This window comes from Ips typographus, linkage group LG8 (genome assembly GCF_016097725.1).
Source record: "Ips typographus isolate SLU linkage group LG8, UJ_Ityp_2.0, whole genome shotgun sequence".
In the NCBI taxonomy this organism is placed as follows: Eukaryota; Metazoa; Arthropoda; class Insecta; order Coleoptera; family Curculionidae; genus Ips; species Ips typographus.
The window spans coordinates 1718119-1743235 of record NC_138429.1 but is presented as its reverse complement, the minus strand read 5'-3'; the positions used below and the strand labels follow the sequence as shown (position 1 = coordinate 1743235).

General features: G+C 33.8%; 6 protein-coding genes and 1 long non-coding RNA gene across 20 annotated transcripts; 4 read left to right on the top strand and 3 right to left on the bottom strand.

Moving 5' to 3' along the window:
• The first annotated feature begins 452 nt into the window (after positions 1-452).
• On the top strand, positions 453-11859 carry LOC145732481 (uncharacterized). 13 transcript variants are annotated; one of them, XM_081984774.1, is made up of 9 exons: positions 466-586; positions 4431-4504; positions 5928-6058; positions 6122-6301; positions 6353-6400; positions 6456-6723; positions 6779-7113; positions 7275-7433; positions 10141-11859. In XM_081984774.1, exons 4-9 carry the CDS (start codon positions 6130-6132, stop codon positions 11133-11135), a joined length of 1977 nt encoding a protein of 658 aa, XP_081840900.1. In that variant the 5' UTR covers positions 466-586; positions 4431-4504; positions 5928-6058; positions 6122-6129; the 3' UTR covers positions 11136-11859. The 13 variants fall into 13 exon arrangements, with proteins under 13 accessions (XP_081840905.1, XP_081840900.1, XP_081840903.1 ...); XM_081984775.1 differs by lacking the exon at positions 466-586 and adding an exon at positions 3183-3336; XM_081984773.1 differs by lacking the exon at positions 466-586 and adding an exon at positions 3898-4035.
• Positions 7448-9718, top strand: LOC145732504 (uncharacterized). The gene is made up of 2 exons (XR_014179019.1): positions 7448-8890; positions 8953-9718. It is a non-coding gene; the product is annotated as an uncharacterized LOC145732504 (long non-coding RNA).
• Positions 11860-12236: 377 nt separating the features above from the next.
• On the bottom strand, positions 12237-14249 carry LOC145732500 (uncharacterized). The gene is made up of 6 exons (XM_081984804.1): positions 14117-14249; positions 13851-14050; positions 13526-13748; positions 13351-13474; positions 12941-13093; positions 12237-12885 (listed from the first exon to the last, which is right to left on the bottom strand). Exons 1-6 carry the CDS (start codon positions 14151-14153, stop codon positions 12870-12872), a joined length of 753 nt encoding a protein of 250 aa, XP_081840930.1. The 5' UTR covers positions 14154-14249; the 3' UTR covers positions 12237-12869.
• A 400-nt stretch (positions 14250-14649) lies between these two features.
• Positions 14650-18588, top strand: LOC145732480 (uncharacterized). Its single transcript, XM_081984767.1, has 10 exons — positions 14650-15185; positions 15237-15527; positions 15578-15862; positions 15926-16174; positions 16229-16430; positions 16492-16626; positions 16686-16849; positions 16902-17140; positions 17200-17437; positions 17489-18588. The coding sequence occupies exons 1-10, from the start codon at positions 15137-15139 to the stop codon at positions 17731-17733; spliced, it is 2097 nt and encodes a 698-aa protein (XP_081840893.1). The 5' UTR covers positions 14650-15136; the 3' UTR covers positions 17734-18588.
• Positions 17724-18267, bottom strand: LOC145732503 (protein PET117 homolog, mitochondrial). Its single transcript, XM_081984808.1, has 3 exons — positions 18235-18267; positions 18025-18133; positions 17724-17963 (listed from the first exon to the last, which is right to left on the bottom strand). Exons 2-3 carry the CDS (start codon positions 18114-18116, stop codon positions 17822-17824), a joined length of 234 nt encoding a protein of 77 aa, XP_081840934.1. The 5' UTR covers positions 18117-18133; positions 18235-18267; the 3' UTR covers positions 17724-17821.
• Ns1 (Nucleostemin 1) lies at positions 18447-22902 on the top strand. Its single transcript, XM_081984786.1, has 7 exons — positions 18447-18588; positions 19440-19735; positions 19789-20375; positions 20430-20646; positions 20700-20800; positions 20851-21082; positions 22578-22902. The coding sequence occupies exons 1-7, from the start codon at positions 18570-18572 to the stop codon at positions 22851-22853; spliced, it is 1728 nt and encodes a 575-aa protein (XP_081840912.1). The 5' UTR covers positions 18447-18569; the 3' UTR covers positions 22854-22902.
• Positions 22855-25115, bottom strand: LOC145732493 (uncharacterized). Of its 2 annotated transcripts, none has more exons than XM_081984798.1 (4): positions 24980-25115; positions 23336-24391; positions 23130-23284; positions 22855-23076 (listed from the first exon to the last, which is right to left on the bottom strand). In XM_081984798.1, exons 2-4 carry the CDS (start codon positions 24383-24385, stop codon positions 22935-22937), a joined length of 1347 nt encoding a protein of 448 aa, XP_081840924.1. In that variant the 5' UTR covers positions 24386-24391; positions 24980-25115; the 3' UTR covers positions 22855-22934. The 2 variants fall into 2 exon arrangements, with proteins under 2 accessions (XP_081840924.1, XP_081840922.1); XM_081984796.1 differs by lacking the exon at positions 24980-25115 and adding an exon at positions 24461-24950.
• Between the last annotated feature and the right edge of the window lie 2 nt (positions 25116-25117).

Here is a 25117-nt window from a genome sequence, read left to right as displayed (position 1 = left end):
CATAGGTCAGGAAATTCCAACGTTCAAGGCAAAATAATACAAATTTGTGCGATATCCCAGAAAACACTTCTTTTATTTTAAACATTAACTCACTCAGTATAATTAAGTAAATCTACATGTGCAGGATTTGCGTAAACTTCAGCTTCAGCACAGTGTGGTCATTTCTGCCATTTTGAATTTTCTGTGAAAATATTTACTTGACCCAACCAAAAGTTAGTTAATTTCAATTTTAATCACTTACTAGCGTTGTATCCAGCACATATTAGAAAGCTGAGACTGGCAATAACCACAATAATGACGCACTTCATAGTACGTCATAGTAGTTGTAGTTGTCGAAATGCATTTAGAAATAATGATCTTCTAACTTTGCCAGCAATATCTATTTTTGAACACATATTGTTTTTAAAACGAAATCCAAATTGATTTGAACGTTTCTTAGTCAATCACTCACACAACACAAGAGGCAGTCAGAATCAGTACAACCTTCCCCAACACAAGTTAACTTTAACTGAAAAACAGTGTACATATTTTTCAATAAAATGCTTTAATACTTTACCTAGAAAGCTTCGAGAAACACAAGGTTTGGGTAAGTTTAAAAAGGATTTGTTTAATCTTCTCGTTTTCATCGAACCTTACAATTTTGAAGAGTTCTTTCAAAAAGTGCAACGCTCTTAGCAATAAGTTAAATATGTATAGTATATCTATCCACCGATACTAGATACTTTTTTCTTCTTTATTACCCTGTAATTATTTGTTTTAAATAAAAGCTGTTATCTATCTATCTACATCCAATCTAAGCTAATTTAAAATGAAACTAATCTTAATATGTAACGATGATTTGATGGAATCAAATTTTTAGCCCGCCATTTTGAATTTTCTGTCAAAATATTGACTTGCATCTCATTCTGAAGGAAATTTCACGTAGTATCAAGAAATGACAGACAAAATGGTGTTTCAGGCCGCCATTTTAACCCTCCTGGAGCAAAACACCTGAGAAAGCAAAAGATAGAGCAGATTTCAAGCTTTCCAAAAATGTCCCTACATGAGTTGATTGATGACACCGTTTAGACGCTAGAGGGCGTCAAAATTCTTTCACCCTAAAATCACATATTTTGGGACACACCTTGCTTTGACCCTAAATTACTCCCTTATTTGACAAGTTACGTCAAAATGTCATAGAAAACAAAAGACAGAGCAGATTTCAAGCTTTCCAAAAATATCCCTACATGAGTTGATTCATGACACCGTTTGGACGCTAGAGGGCGTCAAAATTCTTTCACCCTAAAATCACATATTTTGGGACACACCTTGCTTTGACCCTAAATTACTCCCTTATTTGACAAGTTACGTCAAAATGTCATAGAAAACAAAACACAGAGCAGATTTCAAGCTTTCCAAAAATATCCCTACATGAGTTGATTGATAACACCGTTTGGCCGCTAGAGGGCGTCAAATTTCCTTTACCATAATATCACATATTATATTGTAAATATTTTTTAGTCAGATTTCATGTCTCTTAATCCGGCCGAGTTCCTGGCAAAGAAATTTTACACAATTAACACAGACAGTTAAAATGTTAAATTTTAGATCTAACTCTGTTAGTTTTTGAGATATCAAAAAACCGACTGCACCAGAGTCTTTTCCGGGAAATTTTAACAGAAAATGACACCGAGACGTCAACTGTAACTTGACAAAGAAAAAAGTTGTATTTTTTGACAGTTCGAGGCCGCCATTATGAATTTTCTGTCAAAATATTGACTTGCACCTCATTTTAAAGGAAATTTCACGTAGTTTTAAGAAATGACAGACAAAATGGCATTCCAGGCCGCCATTTTGAATTTTCTGTCAAAATATTGACTTGCATCTCATTTTAAAGGAAATTTCACGTAGTTTTAAGAAATGACAGACAAAATGGCGTTCCAGCTCGCCATTTTGAATTTTCTGTCAAAATATTGACTTGCATCTCATTTTAAAGGAAATTTCACGTAGTTTCAAGAAATGACAGACAAAATGGCATTCCAGGCCGCCATTTTGAATTTTCTGTCAAAATATTGAGTTGCACCTCATTCTGAAGGAAATTTCATGTAGTTTTTAAGAAATTACTGACAAAATGGCGTCCCAGGCGTGCAAAGCACTGTTCAATTTAACAGGCTACAACTCTGATTCAATGACAGCTACAGAGCGCATTTTTTACCAAATTGTAGCCAAAACAATGCTTTATTTGACCACCCTGTACAGATTTACCAGAAAAATTAGTAATGACAGCGCCAGAATAAAAATTGCTAAAATGACCACCAAGCACCTACCTAAAACGAGCACTGTCCACTTTGACAGGCCATAACTCTGGTTCCATAACAGCTACAGAATAGATTTTTTTACCAAATTGTAGCCAAAACAATGCTTTATTTAATCACCCTGTAGAGTTTTACCGAAAAAGTTTGTAGTGACAGCGCCAGGCGGATAATTGTCCAAGTTACACCAAGCAGCTACCTAAAACGAGCACTGTCCACTTTGACAGGCCATAACTTAAGTTCTATGGCAGATACAGTGTGGTTTTTTTGACCAAATTGTAGCCAAAACAATGCTTTATTTGACCACCCTGTACAGTTTTACCAGAAAGGTTAGTAATGGCCGCGCCAGAAAAAAAATTGCTATAATGACACCAAGCTAATAAATTAAAAAAATAAACTATTCACTTTGACAAGGCATAACTCTGGTTCTATAACAGCTACAGAGTAGATTTTTTTACCAAATTGTAGCCAAAAAAATACTTTATTTAATCACCCTGTAGAGTTTTGCTTAAAAAATTTGTAGTGACAGCACCAGGCAAAGAACTGTCAAAGCGACACCAAGCCAATACTTAAAAAAACACTGTTCACTTTGACAGGCCATAACTCTGATTCAATGACAGCTACAGAGTGGATTTTTTTACCAAATTTTAGCAAAAATAATGATTTATTCCAACACCTTGTACAACAGCATATCTGTTATTCGTAAGTGATAAATATTGCTAAATTGTGTCACTTGACAGTTATTTTCACCTTAAACTCAATCTAAATATGCGTCAAGTTATTTGGTAAAATCTTTTCAATTATCGTCAGTTTTAATTAAATAATAGGTATAGTGGGCGTAATAACTGATAAATATTCCATCCAGTAAATGTAACAGACCGCCAGTTAACCACTATCAAGAGTGTTTGGTTGTTGTTAGAAGTATGTCATTTAGTGTCGAGTTTGGTGATTTTAATAATAGGAAATGCACAAAATTATCTTCATGAAGCAAATCAGTTTTCTGGTATCCTGCTAATGAGGAAAAAAGGATTTTTTCGAAATATAGGTAAATTGTCATTAAAATAATAATTGTTTTAAATTAATAAGTCAAACAGGAATAACAAGAATCCACTGTCATGTGAAATGATTGAAAATATAAGTGAAGTCATAGGATAAACATTGATATTGATGGGATTTGAAAAATCTTTATTCAAAAAAATACGTCAAAAACAATCTAAACAGGTGGTTAACCCCTTTACACTAATTTATCAATTATCGCAGATGAAAAAGTGCTTAGAATATATAAAAAGCTTAATGCTAGTTAGTTATGTTCCCACGTTTAATCCCCGAGTGAAAATTGTTAAATACCACCAAAATCCAATCAAAAAGCGACTTTTTAATTAAATATTTGTCTTTACGTGTAGGTATTGTTTCTATGTGGCTAAAATAACCGAAAATGTTGTCAGAGACGTATTTACAAGCAAGTCGGTATGTATTTTTGAAAATTTGATTACCATTTATTTTTATGTAGTATTTTTCCGTTACGCCTCTGTTTCCTTTTACGTAACGTCAAAACCGTAAATGAAAAATCTAAAAAGAAAAAGCATGCAGTTATAAATTATTAAGTCAGAGCAAACGCATATTAAATTATGACTTTCGCTTGTGTTGCCCAGTTCCGAAGCAATATTCTATTTAGTAGTAGTTAAGTATTGTTAGTTGAATGGAAATTGATTTTATTATTATTTTTTTTTTCTACGACAGACAGGTAAAACTTCATAACTGATTTATTTTTTATAGAATCAATATAACATACAATTATAGAACAAATATAATATCATAAAATATTTTTCTAACAGTTGAAAGTGTGGTGTAAACGATTTGATTTTAGTTTAATCGAAAGGTATAGGTAAAAAAGCACAAAAATTGCATAAAACAAGTTTATCAGTATTGGAAATATAGGTAATCCTTAAAATAATAAACAAATTAGGTACATACATGTTTATCGAATGATTGATAAGTTAAACAAACATCATAAATAAAAAAATAGATATACTGCCAAATTTTCTTAGTAATTTTGATGGGGGGGTGGTAAATTTCTGATTCAGTACATAGGTTCTATAGAAATAGGTTCTATAAAGTAAATATGAAATATCTTTGCAGAAGTTCTCCCTTACAAAGAAGAAAACGACTAATCAAATGCACCGTAAATAATAAAAATTATCACCAATTTACGGGTAAGTACTGTAACTGTAATTTCCTTCTAAAACATGCCAAATGCCATTTTTGCAAAAAATGTAATGATTTTAGTGAAATAAGTACATAATTTTCAATTTTTCAAAAAAATTGAATAAACGAATGAGAGAAAAAACAAGAAAAATACTCTTCATGGCTTAACAGTTCACAATTTCAATGACAATTCGATCACTAATAATAATTAAAATAAATTGCGAGAGAAAACGCGTTGGTGTTTAGCAGCTAATAATTTTATTGTTGTTAACAATCCTAATTACTATCGGAGGTCAAATTTTATATTCCGAGAGATGAGAAAAATCACGATTGCTTCTTCAAACTACCTGATTACTTGATGATCTTGGCTTACTTAAGAAGTGAAGACAGTTTGAAAGACCACCCTGTAGTTTATATATACAGGTGTGGTAAATCCAAAAGCGACCATAGGAAAACCGTGTAACGGACAGAGAAACGTAGATAATTGCATGCGCGGGACAAAGACAGAAAACGAAAAATATATCAAGTAGGCCATATTTTTAGCGCGCTGTTGCCAAACGCCGTAAGTAAGTTTGTCGAGGGTGTTGAATACTTACGGCGTTTGGCAACAGCGCGCTAAAAATATGGCCTACTTGATATTTTTTTCGTCTTCTGTCTTTGTCCCGCGCATGCAATTATCTACGTTTCCTATGGTCGCTTTTGGATTTACCACACCTGTATGTTCGACGAAAGTTTGATCAATATCGTTACTGCCACCCTAAAATAAGTAAATTTTATGTAGGACATTTTAATTAATTAATTAATTAAATAAAATAGGTGTGGATTACATTTAAACTAATTTTTCCGTCGACCACGTATTAACAGCTTTTTTAATGGACGATAACGGATACAAAATCGTTCATTAATGCACGATTTTATCATAGGCAACCAAATATACGCTCATAGTAGTTCTATCTTTTTTTTCACTGTGACAGACGGAAATAGACGTACTTTAATTACCACTAGGTCAGTTCACCATCCGCCGTTTCCGACAGAACTAAATGTCACTGTCATTGTCAAAGGTGCCTGTGATTTCGGTTTGTCGTGTTGCGTATACAACTGACAATTAGTTTTTTCAAATTTCTTAGGATAATAAACATTTATTATAAACTACAGTCGACGGAAAAATTTTGTAACCCACTCTTAAATTAATGAGCGATTAATAACATTAATACACTCGTTGGTTAAATAACTATTTCGTGTCCTACAGCAATAATTCCACCAACATAGTATAATAGTAGTTTTCAGCCATTTTTGAGTGGTTAGAACAGGATGTTTTTCACCCTGTATATTCTCTCATCCTCTATAAGCTTTACTGTGCTATCAAACCGCTGATCTACGCGCAGACTCCCTTTATTGATATTCGCCGATTTCATCCGTTTTTCCCTTTAGATTCATACAAGTTTTCCCCGGGTTCCTACATCAAACATTATGATTAAGCAAAAAAAATCATAACCCTCCCCTAAGATATTTATCTCAAAAGTTAAATGTAGCATAGCGCAAATTTGGTTACAATTAATATGGTAAGTCCCGATTAGGTTAAGCCTTTGGTATTATCTGTCTGCTGTTAATAATTTTTTTTTCAGGCATAAAAATGCAGGAATCGATTACAAGCAGCACATGGAAGAAACTGTTTTTAGTTATGTTCATCTCTGCCAGTATTCTTCTCACAGTTTCCTACTATGATCACGCGAAAATTCTGAAATATCAAGTTGTACTGAGCCGAAACATATCCAGACTGAACGTTTCTGCTGAAATTACTGAAAGTAAGAAGTTTTTAATACAAAAAGAGTGTTTTAGTAGGATTTTTTTTGCAGATCCAACTACAATTCGATTTAGTGACCAAGCAGTGCAAGTAGCAGAAAGTACTTATTTTTCTTATCTAGTTTGCTTGTTTTTTTAATTTCATTAATTTTCCAGGAACTGAAGAATATTTAGTATCAAGTTCCAAATGCAAGATAATAGATTTAGACCCTTTTTCTGAAGAGGCAAAAAAGTACTTCAAACCACTAAAATACAAAGCATGCACCAAAAAAGACTTGTTGACTTTCGTGACAAAACAAGACAATATAGCCACGGTTCATATAAACCAAAACGTTATCTCCCAATATACAGAAGGGGCACCAGTTTGTTGCTATTCCAACGTTAGTAGGGCTGCGCCAGATGAAAATCCTGACGATTTTATTAAGTGAGTGCTTCATTTTCCCCAAGTAACGTGTATATTTCATTTAGTCATTTTTAAGGATAAGTCCCTGCAAAGAATTTCAGCACAACATAACCATTTATAAGGAAGCTGTTCTGATTAAGTGCAGCGAAGCTGATACCAAACTGTACGAAAACGTCCATACTTCAGTTAGAATAACCGAAAACGTCCAGAATAAAATACGCAAGTTTGACAATAATACAAATAGACCGATAAGCGTCTTATTTGTGGGTATCGACAGTATTTCGAGAACAAATTTCCTCAGATCGTTGCCAAAAACTTACAAACACGTAGTGAAGAAAGGATGGCTGTCATTGGATGGATATAATAAAATTGATGATAACACATTTCCAAATTTAATGGCCATATTGACAGGTTAGTTTCCACAGTATTTGCGTGAATCACAGCACAGTGGGCAGCTTGTGATTGGTCAAAAAAAGCAGCTTTCAGCTAGCTGCTTTTTCTTGACCAATCACAAACTATTAGCCACTATGCTGTGATTCAGGCAATGTTTTCGATATTTATTAAAATTTCAGGTTTTAATCAACCGACCGCATATAAAATTTGTAATCCCCGTGCATCAGGATTCTTAGATAAATGTCCCATGTTATGGTACACTTTTAGAGATCTTGGTTATGTTACGGGATACGCCGAAGATGCTGCCAGTATCAGCACTTTCAATTACATCAAAAAAGGCAAGTACAAATCTTAAACCACTAATTTTTGGAAGAAATTGAAGAGAATCAGTTGGTTCTCAAACTGATTCTAGCTTACAGAAAACCCCCTGAGTGTCATCAGTGGTTTTCAAACTGTCTTAAACCTCTCATTTGCGGAAGACAAATACTTGAAAAACACCTTTAATTTTCTCAATATTTGAAGAGTTACAGCAAAAGTTAGATTAGGGAATTGTAAGAAATTCGACGCTCTGTAAGATTGTTTTCAAGTAATTTTGTCCTGAAAAGCCATTTAAGGGAGTTACAAGCCGAAAACTATCTACACTACACCCAAGTACTTCAGTAACTGCATTTCTTCTTAAATTAAAATTTACGGAATAAATATACTTTTTTTTTCAAGCGGTCTAAAATAAGCCTATTGTGTACCTGTACTGCGGGCGTAGAAAGGCTATTTTATATCCTAGGAGGTAAAAAAATAAAGTCCAGAACTTGATCCAGACTAAAAGCGTTGAATTTAGAAAAAAGCAGATGAAATTAATGCAACACTTACTTTGCTTTGATTGGCTTGTCAGGCTTGGCTCTGCAATACAATCCTTTCATGTTCTTATTCTGAAATACAGTTTTCTTGAAGGTGTGAGGGCTAAATTTGTGATCAAATTCAAAATCCACATAAACAAACGGACTGACACAAACTGATTGACACAACACGGCTAATACGATAACAACACGAAGCTATTTCCAAAGTTGTCTAACAGAGGGCGTATCATGGCTGTCTAGCGTCATCTGTCGATTACGGTTACGCGCTCCGAATTTACACGAAACGCGGTTCTTGAAAAATATCGGTTTTCTGGCTTCAAATCTCCGTTGTTCTATGAGAATGATATTTTTTCAGTAACCGTTATACTATATGTATATTTACCAGTCCGAATTAATCGGTTAACCTGGCTAGGAAACGATACACATCCTATGTTTACCTTATTACGCTTTCATTGTGTCATCTGTCAAAAATCGTGATATCCATGGCACACTAATTAAAAATTCAAACGTCAAACACCTTAATACTACTAATTGCGTTGTTGTATTGTCAAATCAAGTTTCAGTGAAGCCGTAAAGCGACCTAAATCGCCGAAATGAGTGATAGTGATCAAATAAGTTGTACACCACCTGCTTTAGCAGCAATAGCGTCAAATACGCTAAATAATTTGATTCCTGGCAGGTCCCGCGAAATGTATGAACGAGCGTACAATAAATTCACCACTTGGGCCAGAAAACACCAAGCGGTCAATTTTACCGAAAATGTTGTATTGGCCTATTTTGCCCATTTAAGTAAATCATTGAAGAATTCGACAATGTGGGCGTAACATTCCATGCTTAAAGCTGAGCTAAATATTAAAGACAGTATAAATATTCTATCGTATAAAAAGGTTGCATTTGTACAGCAACAGACAGCACCTGACAAAAAGTATTTAGCCATGAAGGTAAGATCCGAAACAAAAATGAATTTGTGATTTTTTTTAATACCTATATTCAACATTTTTAGGTTGTTTTAATATACGGCATATCAGGGGCACGTCGATGTAATGAACTGGTAAACTTGAGAATTCAAGATATTGAATACATGGAAAAATTAATTCTGGCCCAGAACATTTACAATTGTTGGAGAATTTTACATAAATATTTGTAAAAAATACTTGTTTCTTCGTCCAGATGTTATTAATACAGATCGTTTTTTCATTAAATATCAAAATGGAGTTTGCTACAGAGAATGGGTATTCACAAAATCTCAAGTATTCCCAAGGAAATAGCGTTGTTTTTGAAATTGGCTGCTGTCAAAGAATATACTGGTCACTACCTTTGCCGAACCTCTGCAACTCTTCTTGTAGATAATGGTGAAGACATTTGCTCACTGAAAAAACAAGGTGGTTGGAGGTCTACAACTGTAGCAGAAGGCTACATTGACGATTCTTTAAAAAATAAAAATGACACAGCAATGAAAATTCTGGATGTAAATGATTGTAATTTAATACCAATGGAGAACAATACCACAGATGATATCAGAGAGCCAGTAATCTCAACAAACCCACAACAACAACCTACTTTAAATGTAGACCATGAAGTAAAGGGGCAGGAATTTCATTTATGGCAGAATTGTAAATTTGAAAATTGCTCATTTAAACTGACCGACAAATAAAATGTGTAGATTATTAGTTACATTTTCCTATTAATTGATATTTTAATTTATGTTAATTGTGTTGTGAATATAAAAAGTTTGTAATGCAAGGAATAAAGCAAACAAACATGAAAAATCAGTGTTTTGTTTATTATGCCTCATGAAATAGTTGAATTTAGCCTCTTTCTACGCCTAATAACATAATATACTATTTTATTGCATTGGAACCCTTCTACACCATTTCTAATTGTAATTCAGAAACTGTCAAGAGTAATTCAGAATAGGCAACTATAATTTTATCCACAGATAATGTATTTTATGGATTTACCTTTGAATGTTCTGGATGTCATTTGACTTTTTCTGAACTACATTTGGAAATGGTGTAGAGCAAAATGAAAACTTCAAAAATTGCACTTTTGACATAAATTGTTTTAAAAGGCTCCTTTATTTGAAACCCTTTTAATTTCCAACTAAAAAAGCACTTAGAAAGTTAGTTGAGAGAGAGTTAAAAAATGAATAGTCATACCGTAGCAAACACTTACAAAACAACATTTTTAGGCTTTAATAAACCACCAACCGATTACTACTTCCGTCCTTACGTAATGGCAACGGAAACTTTAGAAAAAGTTTCCGTCAGTGGAATGGCTTACTGTACAGGACCGGAAACGAGTGGAGAACGAATTCTGAATCTTGTCAAAGATTTTGGGGTTACCTTCAAGGAATCTGCGCATTTTGGTTTTTTTTGGATGAACACTTTCAGCCACAACGAAATTAGCACCCCCACAATGATGGATGACAAACTGGAAAGTTTCTTGACTGATTTAGATGATACGGGAATCACCAATCATTCCCTGGTGATTTTCTTGAGCGATCATGGAATTCGATTTGGTGATATTAGGGCAACTGAAACTGGCTGGTTGGAAGAACGCCTGCCCTTTATATACCTCTCATTTCCACCGTGGTTCAAAGAGCGGTTTCCAACAGAGTATGGAAACTTTCAGCAAAACAAAAACAGATTAACCACACCGTACGATCTTCACATGACTCTTCAACATATTCTTGTCATGTCCGGATTGAATCACACCATAAAACCGAGCGATGCATGTCCTGGATGTGTGTCGCTTTTTGAAGAAGTCCCCGAAGAAAGATCTTGCGAAGATGCCAACATCACTCAGCATTGGTGTACGTGCGCGGGTTATTCAGAAACCAAACTGGAGCCCAAAGTGGAGAAAAGAGTGGCCAAAGTTTTCCTAAAAGCCCTTAATCACATTGTTTACCAATCGTTTCACTTGGGAGGCGATAGATGTGCCAAATATACCAACAAAAATATAACGGTGAGGTTGTCTGAGAAATTTTCTTATAAAAACACCTCTTACGCTCTAGTTATTCTTAAAACAAAACCAAAAGCATCGTTTGAAACTACCATGAGTTTTTCCGGTGACATTATGGGTAGTACTTTAAAGGTAGGAGATATAAGTAGATTAGACTTTTATGGGACGCATAGTTATTGCGTTTCAGATGCCAACTTAAAGAAATACTGCTATTGCAAGTAAGAATTGTGATAAGTTTTGTGCCATCATTTGCTTTAAGACGTAAAAAATGCATTATTACATATCGTGCAATAACAAAGAAAACAAACCACTTTAATGAGTTAAAAATCAAAATTGTATTCACACTGTATATATTTCTCATAACTGGTTGCCAAGTATTTAACAATTTGGTGGATCAAACAAATCATCATGTTCTATAAGTGCCTTAAATATTTAGTTAAATGAATATGACTACTTTTGCCAAAGATGTAAGTTAGCTGTATTATTTTGTATGTAAACTGTATTTAGCCAAATTGTTTATCATATTTTTGTACTGTCATTTTGGTTAAAAACCTGAGCTACAGGGTGTTGAAATTAGTTCAAATTAGAAACAAAATGTTGTTGAGTACATGTTAGTAGATTGGAACACCCTGTAAATTTTATGTATCATTATTATTTGTTTTAACATATTGTTTGTTAGTAAATGCACTTTATTCGATCTGTGATATGATTGCATACTAATATTATTTAGTTTTTTTTGTTACTTTTCTATTAAAATCATTATATCCATTTACTCTAACAACCTTTAGACATACCTATTATAATTAATTATGAAGAAAGATAATAAAATGTTATAATAACTATTTAGCTTCTTATATTAAGAAAATGTCTAGTCAAGAGTTATATTTCAGTATTATTACTGTGTCTTATGTTACATATAAAAAATATATCAACTATTTACATGGTGTTTGGTTTTAATTATTTATTAAGTAACCCAGTTTTTGTGTATTATATGTTCAGTTTTGCAATTTTACAGAAATTATATTTATATCAACAATCCTTGGATCAAAATATCATTTGCAACAGAAATGATTATCTGAGAAACTGTCTGACCTAATCAATATCCAAGACACTCTTTGAGAAAATGACAATAAGATTATTAGAAGAACGGGTTTCAAACTGATTAGCAAAATAGTATATTATTAACCAAGATTTAAGACAGAAGCTTTTATTGACCTATATACTGACGTACCGACTGTCTAAACCGTGGATAATATACCGTTTTTTCCACTATATTAGACTTTATTTCTGATCCAGGTCACCATTAAGTAATAAGTAAGTAACTTTTGTAGTTTTAAACATATATTTCATTCGTACTATACTTTACCTTAGTTATATGTAAATACAAAAAGGATGTTTCCAAATATATTGACTAATTCCCTATCAAACCTATAATAATATTATCTTGGTACCAGTAAGCATTGTCGCAATGCTAAATGACACATTAAGAGTTCTTACGTAAATTAAATGTACAATTATGTGGGTGGGCATTTCTAACAAATTTTGTAATTCCCTTTGATTTCTTTTATTACAATTTACAATTATTATTGTGTACTGACAGTGTGAAGAATTTGGCAACACTTTGATAATGTTTTATCTTTATTTAAATGCATTTTCTCTCCTTGAAACATGTATATTTCGTATAAGTGACATTGGAATATATAACTAACTAGTTTAGTGTTTTTTAAATTTACAGTGAAAATTACAAGATTAAGTTGCTTTCAACCAACTGCACTGTGGTATTGGTTAAATTACAATTTAAAAGTGACCTCACCGAGTTTTTTGAAGCAGAAACAACTAATTTATTAGGGAAGGTATGGGATTTTGCTTTCATCGGGCGGTCATCCGTTTCTAATTAATCCAACCGATGAGAACCGCGTTTTAAAAATTGTATCAACAGGAGCTAAGTTAGTAGTTTCATTCCGCATTTGGGCTAAAATTAAATAGGGTTACAAAACCTACATCTTAACAATGACAAAAATATTTACCTGACAAGTTCAACTTCATTGCTAGCAACTTCGACGGTTGGACAAGCTGACATTGCTTTGTCCATTAGATCTATCACAGCAGCTCTAGTGATTGGATGACCACAATTTAAGTTCAAGTGAGAAGTCATGCACGATTTTAATGAAGTCATTAATCTACAAAAAAATTATAGTATATTATTCAATGAGAAAGAAAACATGACAGTAATATTAGCAATGACTACGTGTTCCCTATCTTAGGATGCTCTTGACTTTTTAGGTAATAAACTTTTGTTGCATTTTCTTTTACTTTAAAACTAGACATTATGTTCTCTCTAACGCCCTTGGTACATAAATAGCTATTACTTATAGTTACTTTTGATGTTGATAACATAATGGACAAAATGAAATAAACGTTTGAAGCTTTTACTTACTCGCATACATTGTCCACCGAAAGATGTTGCCTTTGTAGACTGATTTGCTGCCCGAAAGTAGTCACTTTTCGGATACATCGTTGAAATTTGTATGTCGAGGTTAAAACACACTTGTTATGCAATTCTACAATTTTTGACTGTCAAAATGTAGAACGAGCCAAAAAACCATATTTACCTAATAAATGTTCCCCATCAGATTTACACAAATAATCGGATAATGCCATCAACAATTTGACAACGAAAGAAGGTATTTCCTTTGATTCTTTTGGTAAACATTCTTCAAATAAGTCAACAGCTGGCTGCGTGCACTCTACAGCATGACTTTTGACCGAGGAACATAAAGTTTCAGTGTCCAAATCTATGTCGTTTATGCAGGATTTCATTGAATTTGTAACATTCTGCAAAACGTACAAATAGCATATTACATACTCAGGTGGTTAGATAGATAGTAACTTTTATTATACTATTTTCAATCATTTATCAGAATAAATCTCTGGTACCTCGGTTTTTTCTCCATATCCTGGACAAATCTCATTTACTTGTTCCTTCAGTTTTTCCAATTCCATACGTTCTCGAATAGCAGTGATATATTCAGATTGAAAATTTTGCATTTGTGGTGGTGGTGGAGGTGGTGGTCCAGGTGGTGGTGGACCAGGGGGATGGTGGTGAAATGGTCGATGACTTTGTACATTTTGGAAAGCTTAAATATTAGACAATTACATGTAATACATACAACGTAAAACCATTTCAATCAAATTGTTCTTACCCAAAAAAGCTAAGAATCCGCAAAATAACAACTTCATCTTAACAAGACACAACAAAACTAATAATAGCCAGTAACAGGTCAAAGTATTTATATTGACTGAAGATATCCGTGCTATCTATTAAAATGTTTTTTTTTTATACAGCGTTAGGTCATTTGTAATGTTATAATCAGTGGTGTAAAACGTACTTTTCTGTAGTGCCAAAGTTTATTTTATTAGTTCTGTTAGTACGAATAATCCTGTATATGTGATACATATCAATTTTGTTTTCATCACTTTAGGTCAAACATAAAGAAATACTAGTTGCAAACAACAAATTTGTATTTTTGTTTTTATTAAATTTCCAAGAAATTTCACTTTAAAATCCAAAAAAATCCCCTAATGAAATTATCTGACCTTTAATGATCTTTTGCATATTATAAATTGTGATTTAAAGTGAATCAACATGATTTTAATGCGGTTTTGACTGTCATTGGTCTTGATTTATTGGCTTTTGGTCGATGGGAAAAACTTTGACTTTAATGCACTACAGCTGTATACTATACAGAGTGAACCGAGATACAGCGCTTGATAAAATCCGTTGAATCAACACTCAGAAATTAAAAACAACCAAAGAAGTAAAGTACTTCACTGTAGTAAGATTTAAAGTACCTTATTCATTAATAATACAAAATAACGCAAACATTAAAAAATACGTGGTACTACTAATTTTTTTCAGCAAGGACGCATTTTTACGTAATGCACCTTTTTCGATTGTGTCAATCATACGGTGCAATTTCAAACTTATACTGGTAGTACCTACACAAATGCAGTGTAGTTATTTGAATAACATCGACGACACAATATTGTTACTAAACATTATTATCGTGACAGCATGATAGTTGAGTCAGAATGTGAACAACTCTACCTAAACGATTACATATTCTAATGGCCTTTAATTGTATTATGTTGAGATAGTTTTGATGGCCCTGGTTTTCGATGGGAAACGCTGATTTAACTTAAGAGAAGAAAAATAATGTGTGATGATGCTGCGTGTTTTGTGTTTTATAATTTTAATTCAAGTGAACTCAGGTAAGCAGCAATTTTGTAACTTGTTTGTCATCAAATTATTTTCACTCGTAGCTCAAAATAACTGTCCAAAAGAAGACATAAAATTCGAAAAAGTGATTGGATTACCTCCAACTAAGACCACCACCAACCAACTCTTATTCCGGTTAAATTCCACTGAATCTCCTAGACCAATAACGTTAGATTGTATTAGAATGTGTCAAGATAAAAACGACTGTCAAAGTTTCGTCTTGTTTTACGACAATTTTGAATGTTATTGGTTTGATCAGGATGTTACCACTGTCAAGGATGATTCAGCGGTTGATGTTGATGCGGCTTGGTTTGTTAAGGTTTGTCTGAAAATTGGTAAGGTTGCAGTCATTTTATTGCCAGAGTTGAACCAATCAATTTTATAGGACAGTGCAATCAATTGTGGTCCTTTGAAGTAGTTAGAGGTGCTACCCTTGTAAACAACGACACAAAAATATTAACAAATAACATGAGTCGGACTGAGTGCGAACAACATTGTATCAACGAAACCAGCTTTATTTGCAAGTCTATAAAGTTCAAATTGCACCAGACTGTAGGACAATGCATTCTTAGTAACTCTGACAGACACTTAACACCTTTTGCCTACAGAGTGTCAACTAACAACGATTACTATTTAGAATATCAGTGCACAAATAACAGTACACAACAAAGTAAGTAATCTATATCACCCATCTTAATTAAACTCAGAAAAATCCCATCAACACAACATATAGAAAACGACTGTCACGCTTATGAAGAATACGAAAACGTTGCATTCCTCCATGGAGATGCTTTAATTGCAAACGTTACAAAAGACGAATGTCAAGAAAAATGCGATGTTTTTGACAAATTTAATTGTCGCGGATACACCTTTACACAACAGATATGTGCTCTGCACAGCGAAGATACCAAACTTCGAGGACCTAGAGCACTTACTGACCACCAAGGAGCAACTTACCACGAAAAAGTTAGCTGCATTAATGGTATTTACCCTCAAATAGTAATCAACCAATATCAACTCCAGTAATTCTCATCAGTTAGTGTATCATGCAGTCAAACTTATATGACCGTTCGGTATAATCCTGAAATAAATTTCCGAGGGAAAATGTACATGCAAGGAAATTCGGAGAATCCAGCCTGTTACGTTTTAGGTCAAGGAAAACACAAAACGCTTACCTTGAAATTGCCATTACTTATCAGTGAATGTGGTCTTGTTCAAGCTAATAGTCCGTCAACTAGGTATGTATGTCAGGGAGGTAATTTTGTACATTACCACTTAAAATAATATATTTACATCTAGAATCCTCATGTCTGGAACGTTAATTCTCCAATACAATGCGTTCGTCCAAACCCAGTCTGATAGGATTCTGAAAGTTGGCTGTATATTCGGAAACGAAAGTAAAATTTTGGTAGGAACAGGCATTAATATTACAACGTAAGTTTGAACAACACACTTAGAAAAAACTCCAACATTTATGATATCTACTTTTAAAGGAACTACCCTAATATTGGAAGTCCCCTATTAAATACCACCACAAACGCTACTGTACCTCCTGTAGTAGAAATGCGAATAGTTGATGCAAAAACTCAGCAAGAAACCTCAGACAGTCAGATAGGACAAAATCTGCAACTCATCATTGAGTTAAAAGAAAAATCCAGTAATGCTAAAACCAGCTGTCATTACCTTTCAATAACACTATTTAATTTAAGACACTCTGGATTTATGGGCAAGCCATTTAATTGCCATGACGGAAAGAGGTGACGAATCAATATTTCTCCTAGATGACAGAGGCTGTCCTACCAATCTTAATATATTTCCACCACTGGATAAAGTGCTAACAAACAGTAGTAAAAAACTTGTAGCCACTTTTGAAGCATTTAAATTTGCGTCTTCACCTGTGGTGCGTTTCAGCGTTATCGTACAATTTTGCTCAAGTAAATGCCTTCCAGTGAGTATAGTCACATATCAAGCACACATTCATCCTATACCAAACTTTTTTGTGTTAAGATCCACTGTGACAATAATATTCAATCATTCGGAAGAAAAAAACGCGACATAACCAGAATTGAAACCATTCATGGTAATCAAACAGTCAAAACACCAGACGTTCACATCACTCTACAAAACAGCTCAATCATTAATCAAATGCCTTTGGAATATATTATGGTGGTAAGGAATTCTGAGGCACACCCAGACAAATTGATATATGGAAACAAAGATGGCGTGATTTTAGTAGCTGGATATGGTAACAACATTTTTAGTAGCCCACTACAACACTACACTGTGAAAATTGCAGATTACGTCACCAATGAAGTATGCCTGGACTTTTCCCTAGTGATTGGACTAATTGTAACCTGGATAGTTGTGCAGATAATTTTTATTACTGCCTGTATAATTTTGGTGAGGCGCTACAGAAGACACTATCAGCAACAATGCTCTAGAACATCTTTAGAGGAACTGCACAAAAACTTTGGGCTAGGATACAGTAACCTTGAGAATAGGCGGGTTAGATGGGCGGATAATGGAGATCATTTTGTATAAAGTTCTATATTAGCTAAGCTTTGAAATTCTGAATAACAATTAATTAACAAAACACTAGGCAATTATTAACATGTATACTGACAACCCTTCAGGTCAAATCATTAGAACTAGATTCAGCTTTTCTTAAGTCTTTTGCCAAGTCTAATTGTTTTTGTAGATTATAGACGTTTTCAGCTTTTCTACGTTGCCGTCTTTCGATGTCGTTTAAAACTCCTTGATGAAGTTTATCTCTAAAAATCAAGTTTTTTTTGTTCAATTTACTTGATATGAATTTCTGTATTGGTAGTGTACCTGTCTGAATACTGCTTGTAGTGAACATAAGAAATGATTCCCACTGAAAAGGCAGACGCTGTTAGAAGAGTGATTTTTGAAGTCAAAGACATTTTTCGTTCTACCACTACTGAAATAAAGGGCACAAAATGTATGCAAAAAGGGGGACACTTTGTTTACAAATTTTAGGTTACGGCGATAGGTTTATACCAAAAATAAAAGTGTACTTACATTTATTATTGCGCTCCGCTACTCACTTATCAAATTATGTCTGTTGTTTAGTAAAATTTAATTGGTAATTTAACACTTTTTGTTTAAATTATTTTTAATATTTTATGTGAGGTTAAAGACACGGCATAACAAGTTATCTCTTCTTAACCTAATTTACAAACCAAATAAGGAAGAGGAAATGAAAAACTTAACCTAACCTCAAATGGTAACGTGGGGTTTGTAAGCAAGCTTTTTTTCTGGTTGGTTTTACCTTTTATTTTCATATTAAAAACTTAATAATTCGTGATTATTGTCTTCGTTTCTACCAGTGGACTTTCTAGGTAAATTCTAGAACAATGGCCAAAAATCGATTAAGTAAGTATAACTTGTTTATTTCAATCCTGAATGAAATACTGCTTGAGTACTACTTTATAAAGATAAACACGATTTTCAACAATGTTACCTAGAGTTAAATAGAATTCCCTTAGGTTTATAAACAAACATTATAAAATCTACTTAAGGGCTCTAAAATATGTAAATATCATCTAGCATCTAGGGAAGCCAGAGCCTTTAAAAGCTTATGGGGGCTTGCACCCATGTATTTAAAGGCATCATGGATCCCACCTAGGCTAAGTTATGTATAAAAAAATGTACTTAAATATCTACATTCGGCCCTTAAACAAAAAAAAACATGGAAAATTTGCTATTTGTTGAAACACATGTTTTGTCTATTTTTGAGTGTAAAGATTACTTTTGTTTAGTAAAAATTATTGTTATTTTGCTTCATTAGAGTATGGCAGCGTTTATTTAAGCCGCATTCGTTTTCAAGCTCCATAGAGTGAGCAGAGCGTTTTTGACGTCACGATGACGCAATTTGGCAAAACCATTATTTGACCAACTGTCAAATTACGTCATTCTGACGTCAAAAACGCTCTGTTCGCTCCATGGAGCGTGAAAACGAATGCGGCCACCTTTATAACAACAAATACCACTACAGCATGCCCCCAGTAACATGTCAATCTAACCTTGTATGTTTGGTTGCATAACTAATTTAAACAAAAGTTTGTATGTCATTTTCCTCAAGCACTGTAAGTAGTTTGTAATTGGTCAAAAAAAAAGCAGATCACAAACTAGGAACAGAGCTGTAATTTACGCAAATACTGCACATGTGTACTTACCGGACTTGAAAAAAAAAAATTGAATTGAAAAAATAAAACTCTTTTTAGAAAAACAGTCTAAAAGACAACCTGCTAGGCAACGTTACAAGATTGAAAAAAAAGTTCGCGATCATAATAAAAAAATGAGAAGAGAGGCCAAAAAAAATCCTAAAAAGAATAAACCAAAGATGATTCAAGTACCAAACATTTGTCCTTTCAAAGAAGACATCTTAAAGGAAGTGGAATTGCTTAAAAAGCAAAAGGAGGAAGAAAAACAAAAGCTTCGTGAATTGGCAAAGTCTGAAAGACAGAAAGAAAAGGAAGCACAAAAGGCTGAAATGGTCAAAGGCGGTTTAAACAATTTAGTAAGTTTTCTTGCTATACGCAGTAATTTAAGTTTAAATTTGATTTAATTTAGGTGGCAAACGCAACAATACGCGGTAAAATACACGAATCACTCACCCCAGAGATTAATCAGGACAAAGAGTTTAGCAAGAAAACTGAGTTATCATTGAAGCAATATTACAAGGAGTTTCGGAAAGTAATTGAGGCAGCCGATGTTATTTTAGAAGTAGTAGATGCTCGTGATCCTCTTGGCACCAGATGCAAACAAGTGGAAGAAGCAGTGAATAACCTTCACGGCAATAAACGATTGGTTCTAGTCATTAATAAAGCCGATTTGATACCAAGGAATATATTAGAAAGTTGGTTGAAATATTTTAAAAAACGAGGGCCAGTGGTTGCTTTCAAAGCGTCAGTACAAAATCAAAATAGAAATTTGGGGCAAAGAAAACTGAGTAAATCTGACAAGGGATTGCAAGGATCTGCTTCAGTTGGCGCCGAACTGGTTATGTCATTGTTGGCAAATTATTGCCGAAATAAAGGGATTAAAACTTCCATAACTGTTGGCGTTGTAGGACTGCCCAATGTGGGCAAAAGTTCCGTAATTAATAGTTTGAAGAGATCTCGAGTGTGTAATGTTGGAGCTACCCCAGGTGTCACTAGGTAAATTAAAGTAGTAATTACTGGCAATTACTTGAGCATAAAATATTTCTCTAGATCGGCGCAAGTAGTTCAATTAGATTCGAAAATTAAGCTGTTAGACTCGCCCGGAATCGTTTTTGCCGCTGGCAATGACAGTCACGCATCCCTAAGAAACGCAGTAAAAGTTTCTTCTCTTGCTGACCCCATCACACCAGCCAATGCCATTCTACAGCGTGTATCGAAACAGCAAATTATGGAACTCTATGATGTTACTGACTTTAGTTCGCCAGAGGTAAGAATTTTCACTAAACCAACTAACATTTCATTATACTTGTGAATTGATAGGAATTTTACAATCTAAAAGCTGCCAGGACTGGCAAGTTTATGAAAGGTGGCGTACCGGATTCTGTAGCTGCGGCCAGAGGTCTTTTGGAAGATTGGAATAGGTAAAACTTTGTTTATTAGATTAAACCTGTCACACAATTAAAATTTATAGCGGAAAAATACCTTATTACACCGTGCCACCTGAAGAAGAAACCGACGCAACAACATATAAAATCGTTTCGGAAATTGGGAAGGAATTTGAAATTGACAACTACGAAACAATGGAAACGGAAGAACTGGACAAGATAAAACCAGCAGAGAACGGAAAACATTTCGCTTTGGATAGCTTTGGACCGGTAAACGCCGAAGAACTGATGGAAGATGATAGCAAAACTGATACACTTGTAAGCCAACGTTAATATTAGTAATTACTAGAGGGTGGATTTCTAGGAATTTTGCTTTTTGTAAATAATAAAAGCAACCAACCTTTGACATCTAATGTGAACGATTTACGCAAAAACACGTCATTTGACAGATTTTTTTAATGCTTTTCTTCTTTTTGTGCTTATTTGCTATGGTTTTAAGTTGAATAGGCTAATTTACAATAGAAATAGCTATATTGAGATATTGAAGGCTTCTGAGAGACAAAAACATACCTACCATGTTTCAAAGTGTCAATTTACAAATTTAAACTGACCAAATAATTTCCAAATGCTCCAAAGTAGTCTAAAAAGTGTAAAAACATTCCAAAACACTATAGAAGCTTCAAAATGTCTTGCAAAAGCTTACAAAATAGTCTAGAAGCTTCCAAAAGCTTTTAGAACAGTCGAAAATCTTCCAAATCTTATCTATAGAAGCTCTCAAAAGATTTCTAAAACAGTCTAAAAGCTTTCGTATGCTTCTAGAGCAGCTTGACCGCTTCCTAAAGATTCTAGACTGGTCTACAAGGTTTTAAAAGCCTTAAAAACAGTCTAGAAACTGTAAACACTTTCTAAATGCTCCTAAAGTGTTCTAAAAAGGCAATTTCAACTAATTATGTCATACAGAACACGAATCTGGTGACCGTTTTGCTGTAACTGCCGCCAATTACTCACTGACTTTGAAATTAGAACATTTTTAACAGTTTTCAAGACATGGCACTGAAAAGAGCAGTTCAAAAGTGATTTGTTTGAGTGGTTGAGCCACCCTGAAGTCCCAAAAATACCCAAGCTACAGGGTGTTCGAACTAATTTTCGGTAGAAAGTGCATCAAAGTAGTTTTTGGAAAATATCTCGAAACCGGTTAGAATTACAAAAAAACACTGCAGAAACTCCAAAATGCTTCTAAAGCAGTCGAAAGTCTTCCAAAACAGTGTAGAAGTTTCCTAAAGCTTTTAGAACGCTTTAAAGGCTTCCAAATGATCTTGAACTAGTCTAGAAGCTTTTAAAACAGTTTAAAAGTTTCTAGAACCGTCTACAAGGTTTCAAATGCCTTAAAAGCAGTCCAGAACCTTCAATGTTCCTAAAGTAGTCTAAAAAGATTTCAAAACACTGTAGAAACAACACCAAAACACTGCAGAAACACCAAAATACTCCTGAAACAGTCGGAAGCCTTTCAAAACAATCTAGAAGCCTTCAAAAACTTTTAGAACAGCCAAAACGCTTCAAAAAAATTCTAGAACCGTCTAATGCTCTTTAAACTGTCCCCAAAAACCAAATGTCTCTATGCCTAAAATCTTTCGTATGCTTCTAAAGAGGTTTAAAAGCTTTAAAAAATTTCTAGAACTCAAAAAAAGTAAAAATTTTTATACTTTTTTGAGGAAAATAATTTTGCTTATTAAACGCTTTTTTCACGATTTTACTGCTTTTTAATCCGGACTCTAAGTAATTACCCACAGTAATAATTTAATGTTGCTTTCAGCTGAGTGATAATGTGAGTATAGCTGCAAAAAAGAAGGTCATATCACGAAAAGCTAGTACAAAGACGGTCGATCCGGAAATGGAACTGGAAGGGAATCAAAAACTAAATCAAATCAAGAAGAAACAATTTAAAAAGGAAAAAAAGAAGCAGGCCAGAAGGGACAAAGTGGCCCAGCAGCTGTCTGCAGGACTTGAAAACTTTTCCCTGAAAAACGGACCTACGAAAGAAATTAATGAAGATTACGACTTCAATGAAGACTTTGTAGTGAAACAATAAATACTGTTAAGACACTTTGTTGATTGACAAATAAAGTTTATAAAAAATATGTAAGTTACTACTACTATTGCTATTGCAGTCTTATTCTTCAGAGGGTTGAAAATCTGGTAAAATTTCCCACACTTTTTCTCTCCATTTACGTTTCTTAGCTTCTTTAGCTTTTTCCAATTGAATAACAACTGGCAACGATCGCCATTGATAAAAGTACTGGAATAACAATCTCCTACAAAATTCACTTAACATTAACACATTCTATTAAGTTATTTAAAATTATACCTGGAATTATGTCTTTCAGCAATTTGGTTCTTCTTTCGATCCAACATTACTTGCTTGCAGACATAACGATGCCAGTGAACAAACGTATTATTAGTGAGTTTAAAGTCGTACCAATCTTCTGCCACTTGTAATGCCCTAACCATTTCCATTTTATACTAAAACAAATTGTGAAACCAAATTAAATACAATATTTTTTCCATATTCACCTCTCTAATTGTCTGAAAAGCTTTCTTGACAATTTTAAACGCAAAATGTGCGTCTGCTATTTCATATTTCTCTTTATATTGGCTGTCAACGTATCGAAACCAAACATTAAATACACGAACTTTTTGTTTTCGTATATAAAACTGTTCGGCCAAAGTTTGATGTTCTTGAGCTTTATTGTAATTAGTCTGAAGCTTCCTGAAGGACTGTTTGACTAGTAAGTGTTCATAAAATTGCTTGGCCAAACGACATTTACTCTCAAATTCCTGTTTTCTCTCTAAACGCCGTTTCTGCGATAAAAGATCCTTTCTTCTCTGCTCGTTTATAGCTTCCAAATTGCGCTTTCGCTCTTCTTCTTCCAAGACTTTCTTTTTTTCGATCGCCTCCTCAAGCAGTTTCTGTCTGGTTTCTTCAATCAATTTTTTTCGTTCTAAAATTATATTACGATACTGGGCACGTTCGATAGCTCTTTGCTGCATTTTTTGCAATACATTAGGTGCTTTTTGGGATAGAACCATAATTTTGTCCCTGTTTTCGGGTGGTTGTAGTAACGGTGCTTTAATCAGCAATCTTCCAGAGCAGTTGTTGAATATATCACGAATTTCAATCTTTGTGCTTTCCATTGATTTTAAAAGATCCTCCCTGATAATGCCTAACTTAAGTTCGTTAATAATTTTGGTCTGATTCTCTATCTTGGATCGCTGTACTTCAATTATTTTTTTCTGCGATTTGTATCTGTTTTTAAACGACTGTGCTGATTCAATGATTTGGTTGTTAGCTTCAGATTCAGGCTTTGTTGCTACCACACGAGATAACTGTTTTTCGTTTTTGTAACATTTCAGATTTTCAATAAACTCATCAAGTTTTTCAGATTCTCTATCAGATACAATCAAATCTTTTTTCTTCACCGTTTTCTTCCATTTGGTAAAATATTTTCTTAGTGTTTCTGCACTTGGATTATTAGTACTGGCTGATATGGGCGATTTCTCATCAGAATCTCCATTAGTACATTGAATTTGTGGTATTTCAGTAACAAGCTGTTCTAAGGTCATATTATTCTGTAACACACAAGTGGTAATTACAATAATATGTAAGTAATCTGTAAATAATTGGTATGTTTTACTTACTTTTCCATTCAGCTAAAATATGAACAAATTCTTGACAGTCAACCAGCCTATTGATCAAACTTGCTTTGCATACGGTAAAAAGAGTTTTATTAATTTCAGATGATTGTTTAGCCCAGTTTTATGGAAAAGATTATAAAATAAGAATTATTTTCAATTTCAAATAAGAGGCACCAAAAATTTCAAAATCAAGTAGTGTGCAATAAATGGATTCAATATTTTACAACCCCTCCATGCACAGAATATAGCCATTCTATTTCAATGACACTTGATAGAGAAGGACCCAAATACACCAGTGGAAAACACTATTACTTTGGCTTTAACCATATTCATTAATTTCTATAACTTATTTCAGCTTATATAAGTACTTTTTACATAGTAAATTGTAATAATATTAATTATAAGACCTTATTCTGGGATTTATTACTGTTTTGAGTTTAAAGTACGTTGTTGTCTTGTCACAAGAGGGTGACGAAATGATGGAAAATCTAAACAACATGGCGGAATGTAAACAAGACTTACCGATTCAATATGGCGACTGGCGAGCGTCCCTTTTAAGTTGACACCTTTTTAGCACACAAAAGTACCATTAAAGTACTTACTGTTCTGTTTCTCACTGTCTCACGTACGGTCTCTTACGTTTTACGTTCCATGACCGAA

Coding starts and splice junctions, on each gene's coding strand:
- LOC145732493 (XM_081984798.1), bottom strand. CDS start 24,385: ATGACCTTAGAACAGCTTGTTACTGAAATACCACAAATTCAATGTACT. Junction 23,285..23,335: donor CTTTTCAGACAATTAGAGAG/GTGAATATGGAA, acceptor AATTTGTTTTAG/TATAAAATGGAAATGGTTAG. Junction 23,077..23,129: donor GCTGAAAGACATAATTCCAG/GTATAATTTTAA, acceptor TGAATTTTGTAG/GAGATTGTTATTCCAGTACT.
- LOC145732480 (XM_081984767.1), top strand. CDS start 15,137: ATGATGCTGCGTGTTTTGTGTTTTATAATTTTAATTCAAGTGAACTCA. Junction 15,186..15,236: donor TTTAATTCAAGTGAACTCAG/GTAAGCAGCAAT, acceptor TTTCACTCGTAG/CTCAAAATAACTGTCCAAAA. Junction 15,863..15,925: donor AAATAACAGTACACAACAAA/GTAAGTAATCTA, acceptor CACAACATATAG/AAAACGACTGTCACGCTTAT.
- LOC145732500 (XM_081984804.1), bottom strand. CDS start 14,153: ATGAAGTTGTTATTTTGCGGATTCTTAGCTTTTTTGG. Junction 13,749..13,850: donor GATATGGAGAAAAAACCGAG/GTACCAGAGATT, acceptor TACGTTTTGCAG/AATGTTACAAATTCAATGAA. Junction 13,094..13,350: donor TCGGTGGACAATGTATGCGA/GTAAGTAAAAGC, acceptor ATTTTTTTGTAG/ATTAATGACTTCATTAAAAT.
- Ns1 (XM_081984786.1), top strand. Junction 20,376..20,429: donor GCTACCCCAGGTGTCACTAG/GTAAATTAAAGT, acceptor ATATTTCTCTAG/ATCGGCGCAAGTAGTTCAAT. Junction 20,801..20,850: donor CTTTTGGAAGATTGGAATAG/GTAAAACTTTGT, acceptor TAAAATTTATAG/CGGAAAAATACCTTATTACA.
- LOC145732503 (XM_081984808.1), bottom strand. CDS start 18,116: ATGTCTTTGACTTCAAAAATCACTCTTCTAACAGCGTCTGCCTTTTCA. Junction 17,964..18,024: donor TACAAGCAGTATTCAGACAG/GTACACTACCAA, acceptor CTTGATTTTTAG/AGATAAACTTCATCAAGGAG.
- LOC145732481 (XM_081984768.1), top strand. CDS start 3,727: ATGTTGTCAGAGACGTATTTACAAGCAAGTCG. Junction 6,302..6,352: donor TTCTGCTGAAATTACTGAAA/GTAAGAAGTTTT, acceptor TTTTTTTTGCAG/ATCCAACTACAATTCGATTT. Junction 6,401..6,455: donor AGCAGTGCAAGTAGCAGAAA/GTACTTATTTTT, acceptor TTAATTTTCCAG/GAACTGAAGAATATTTAGTA.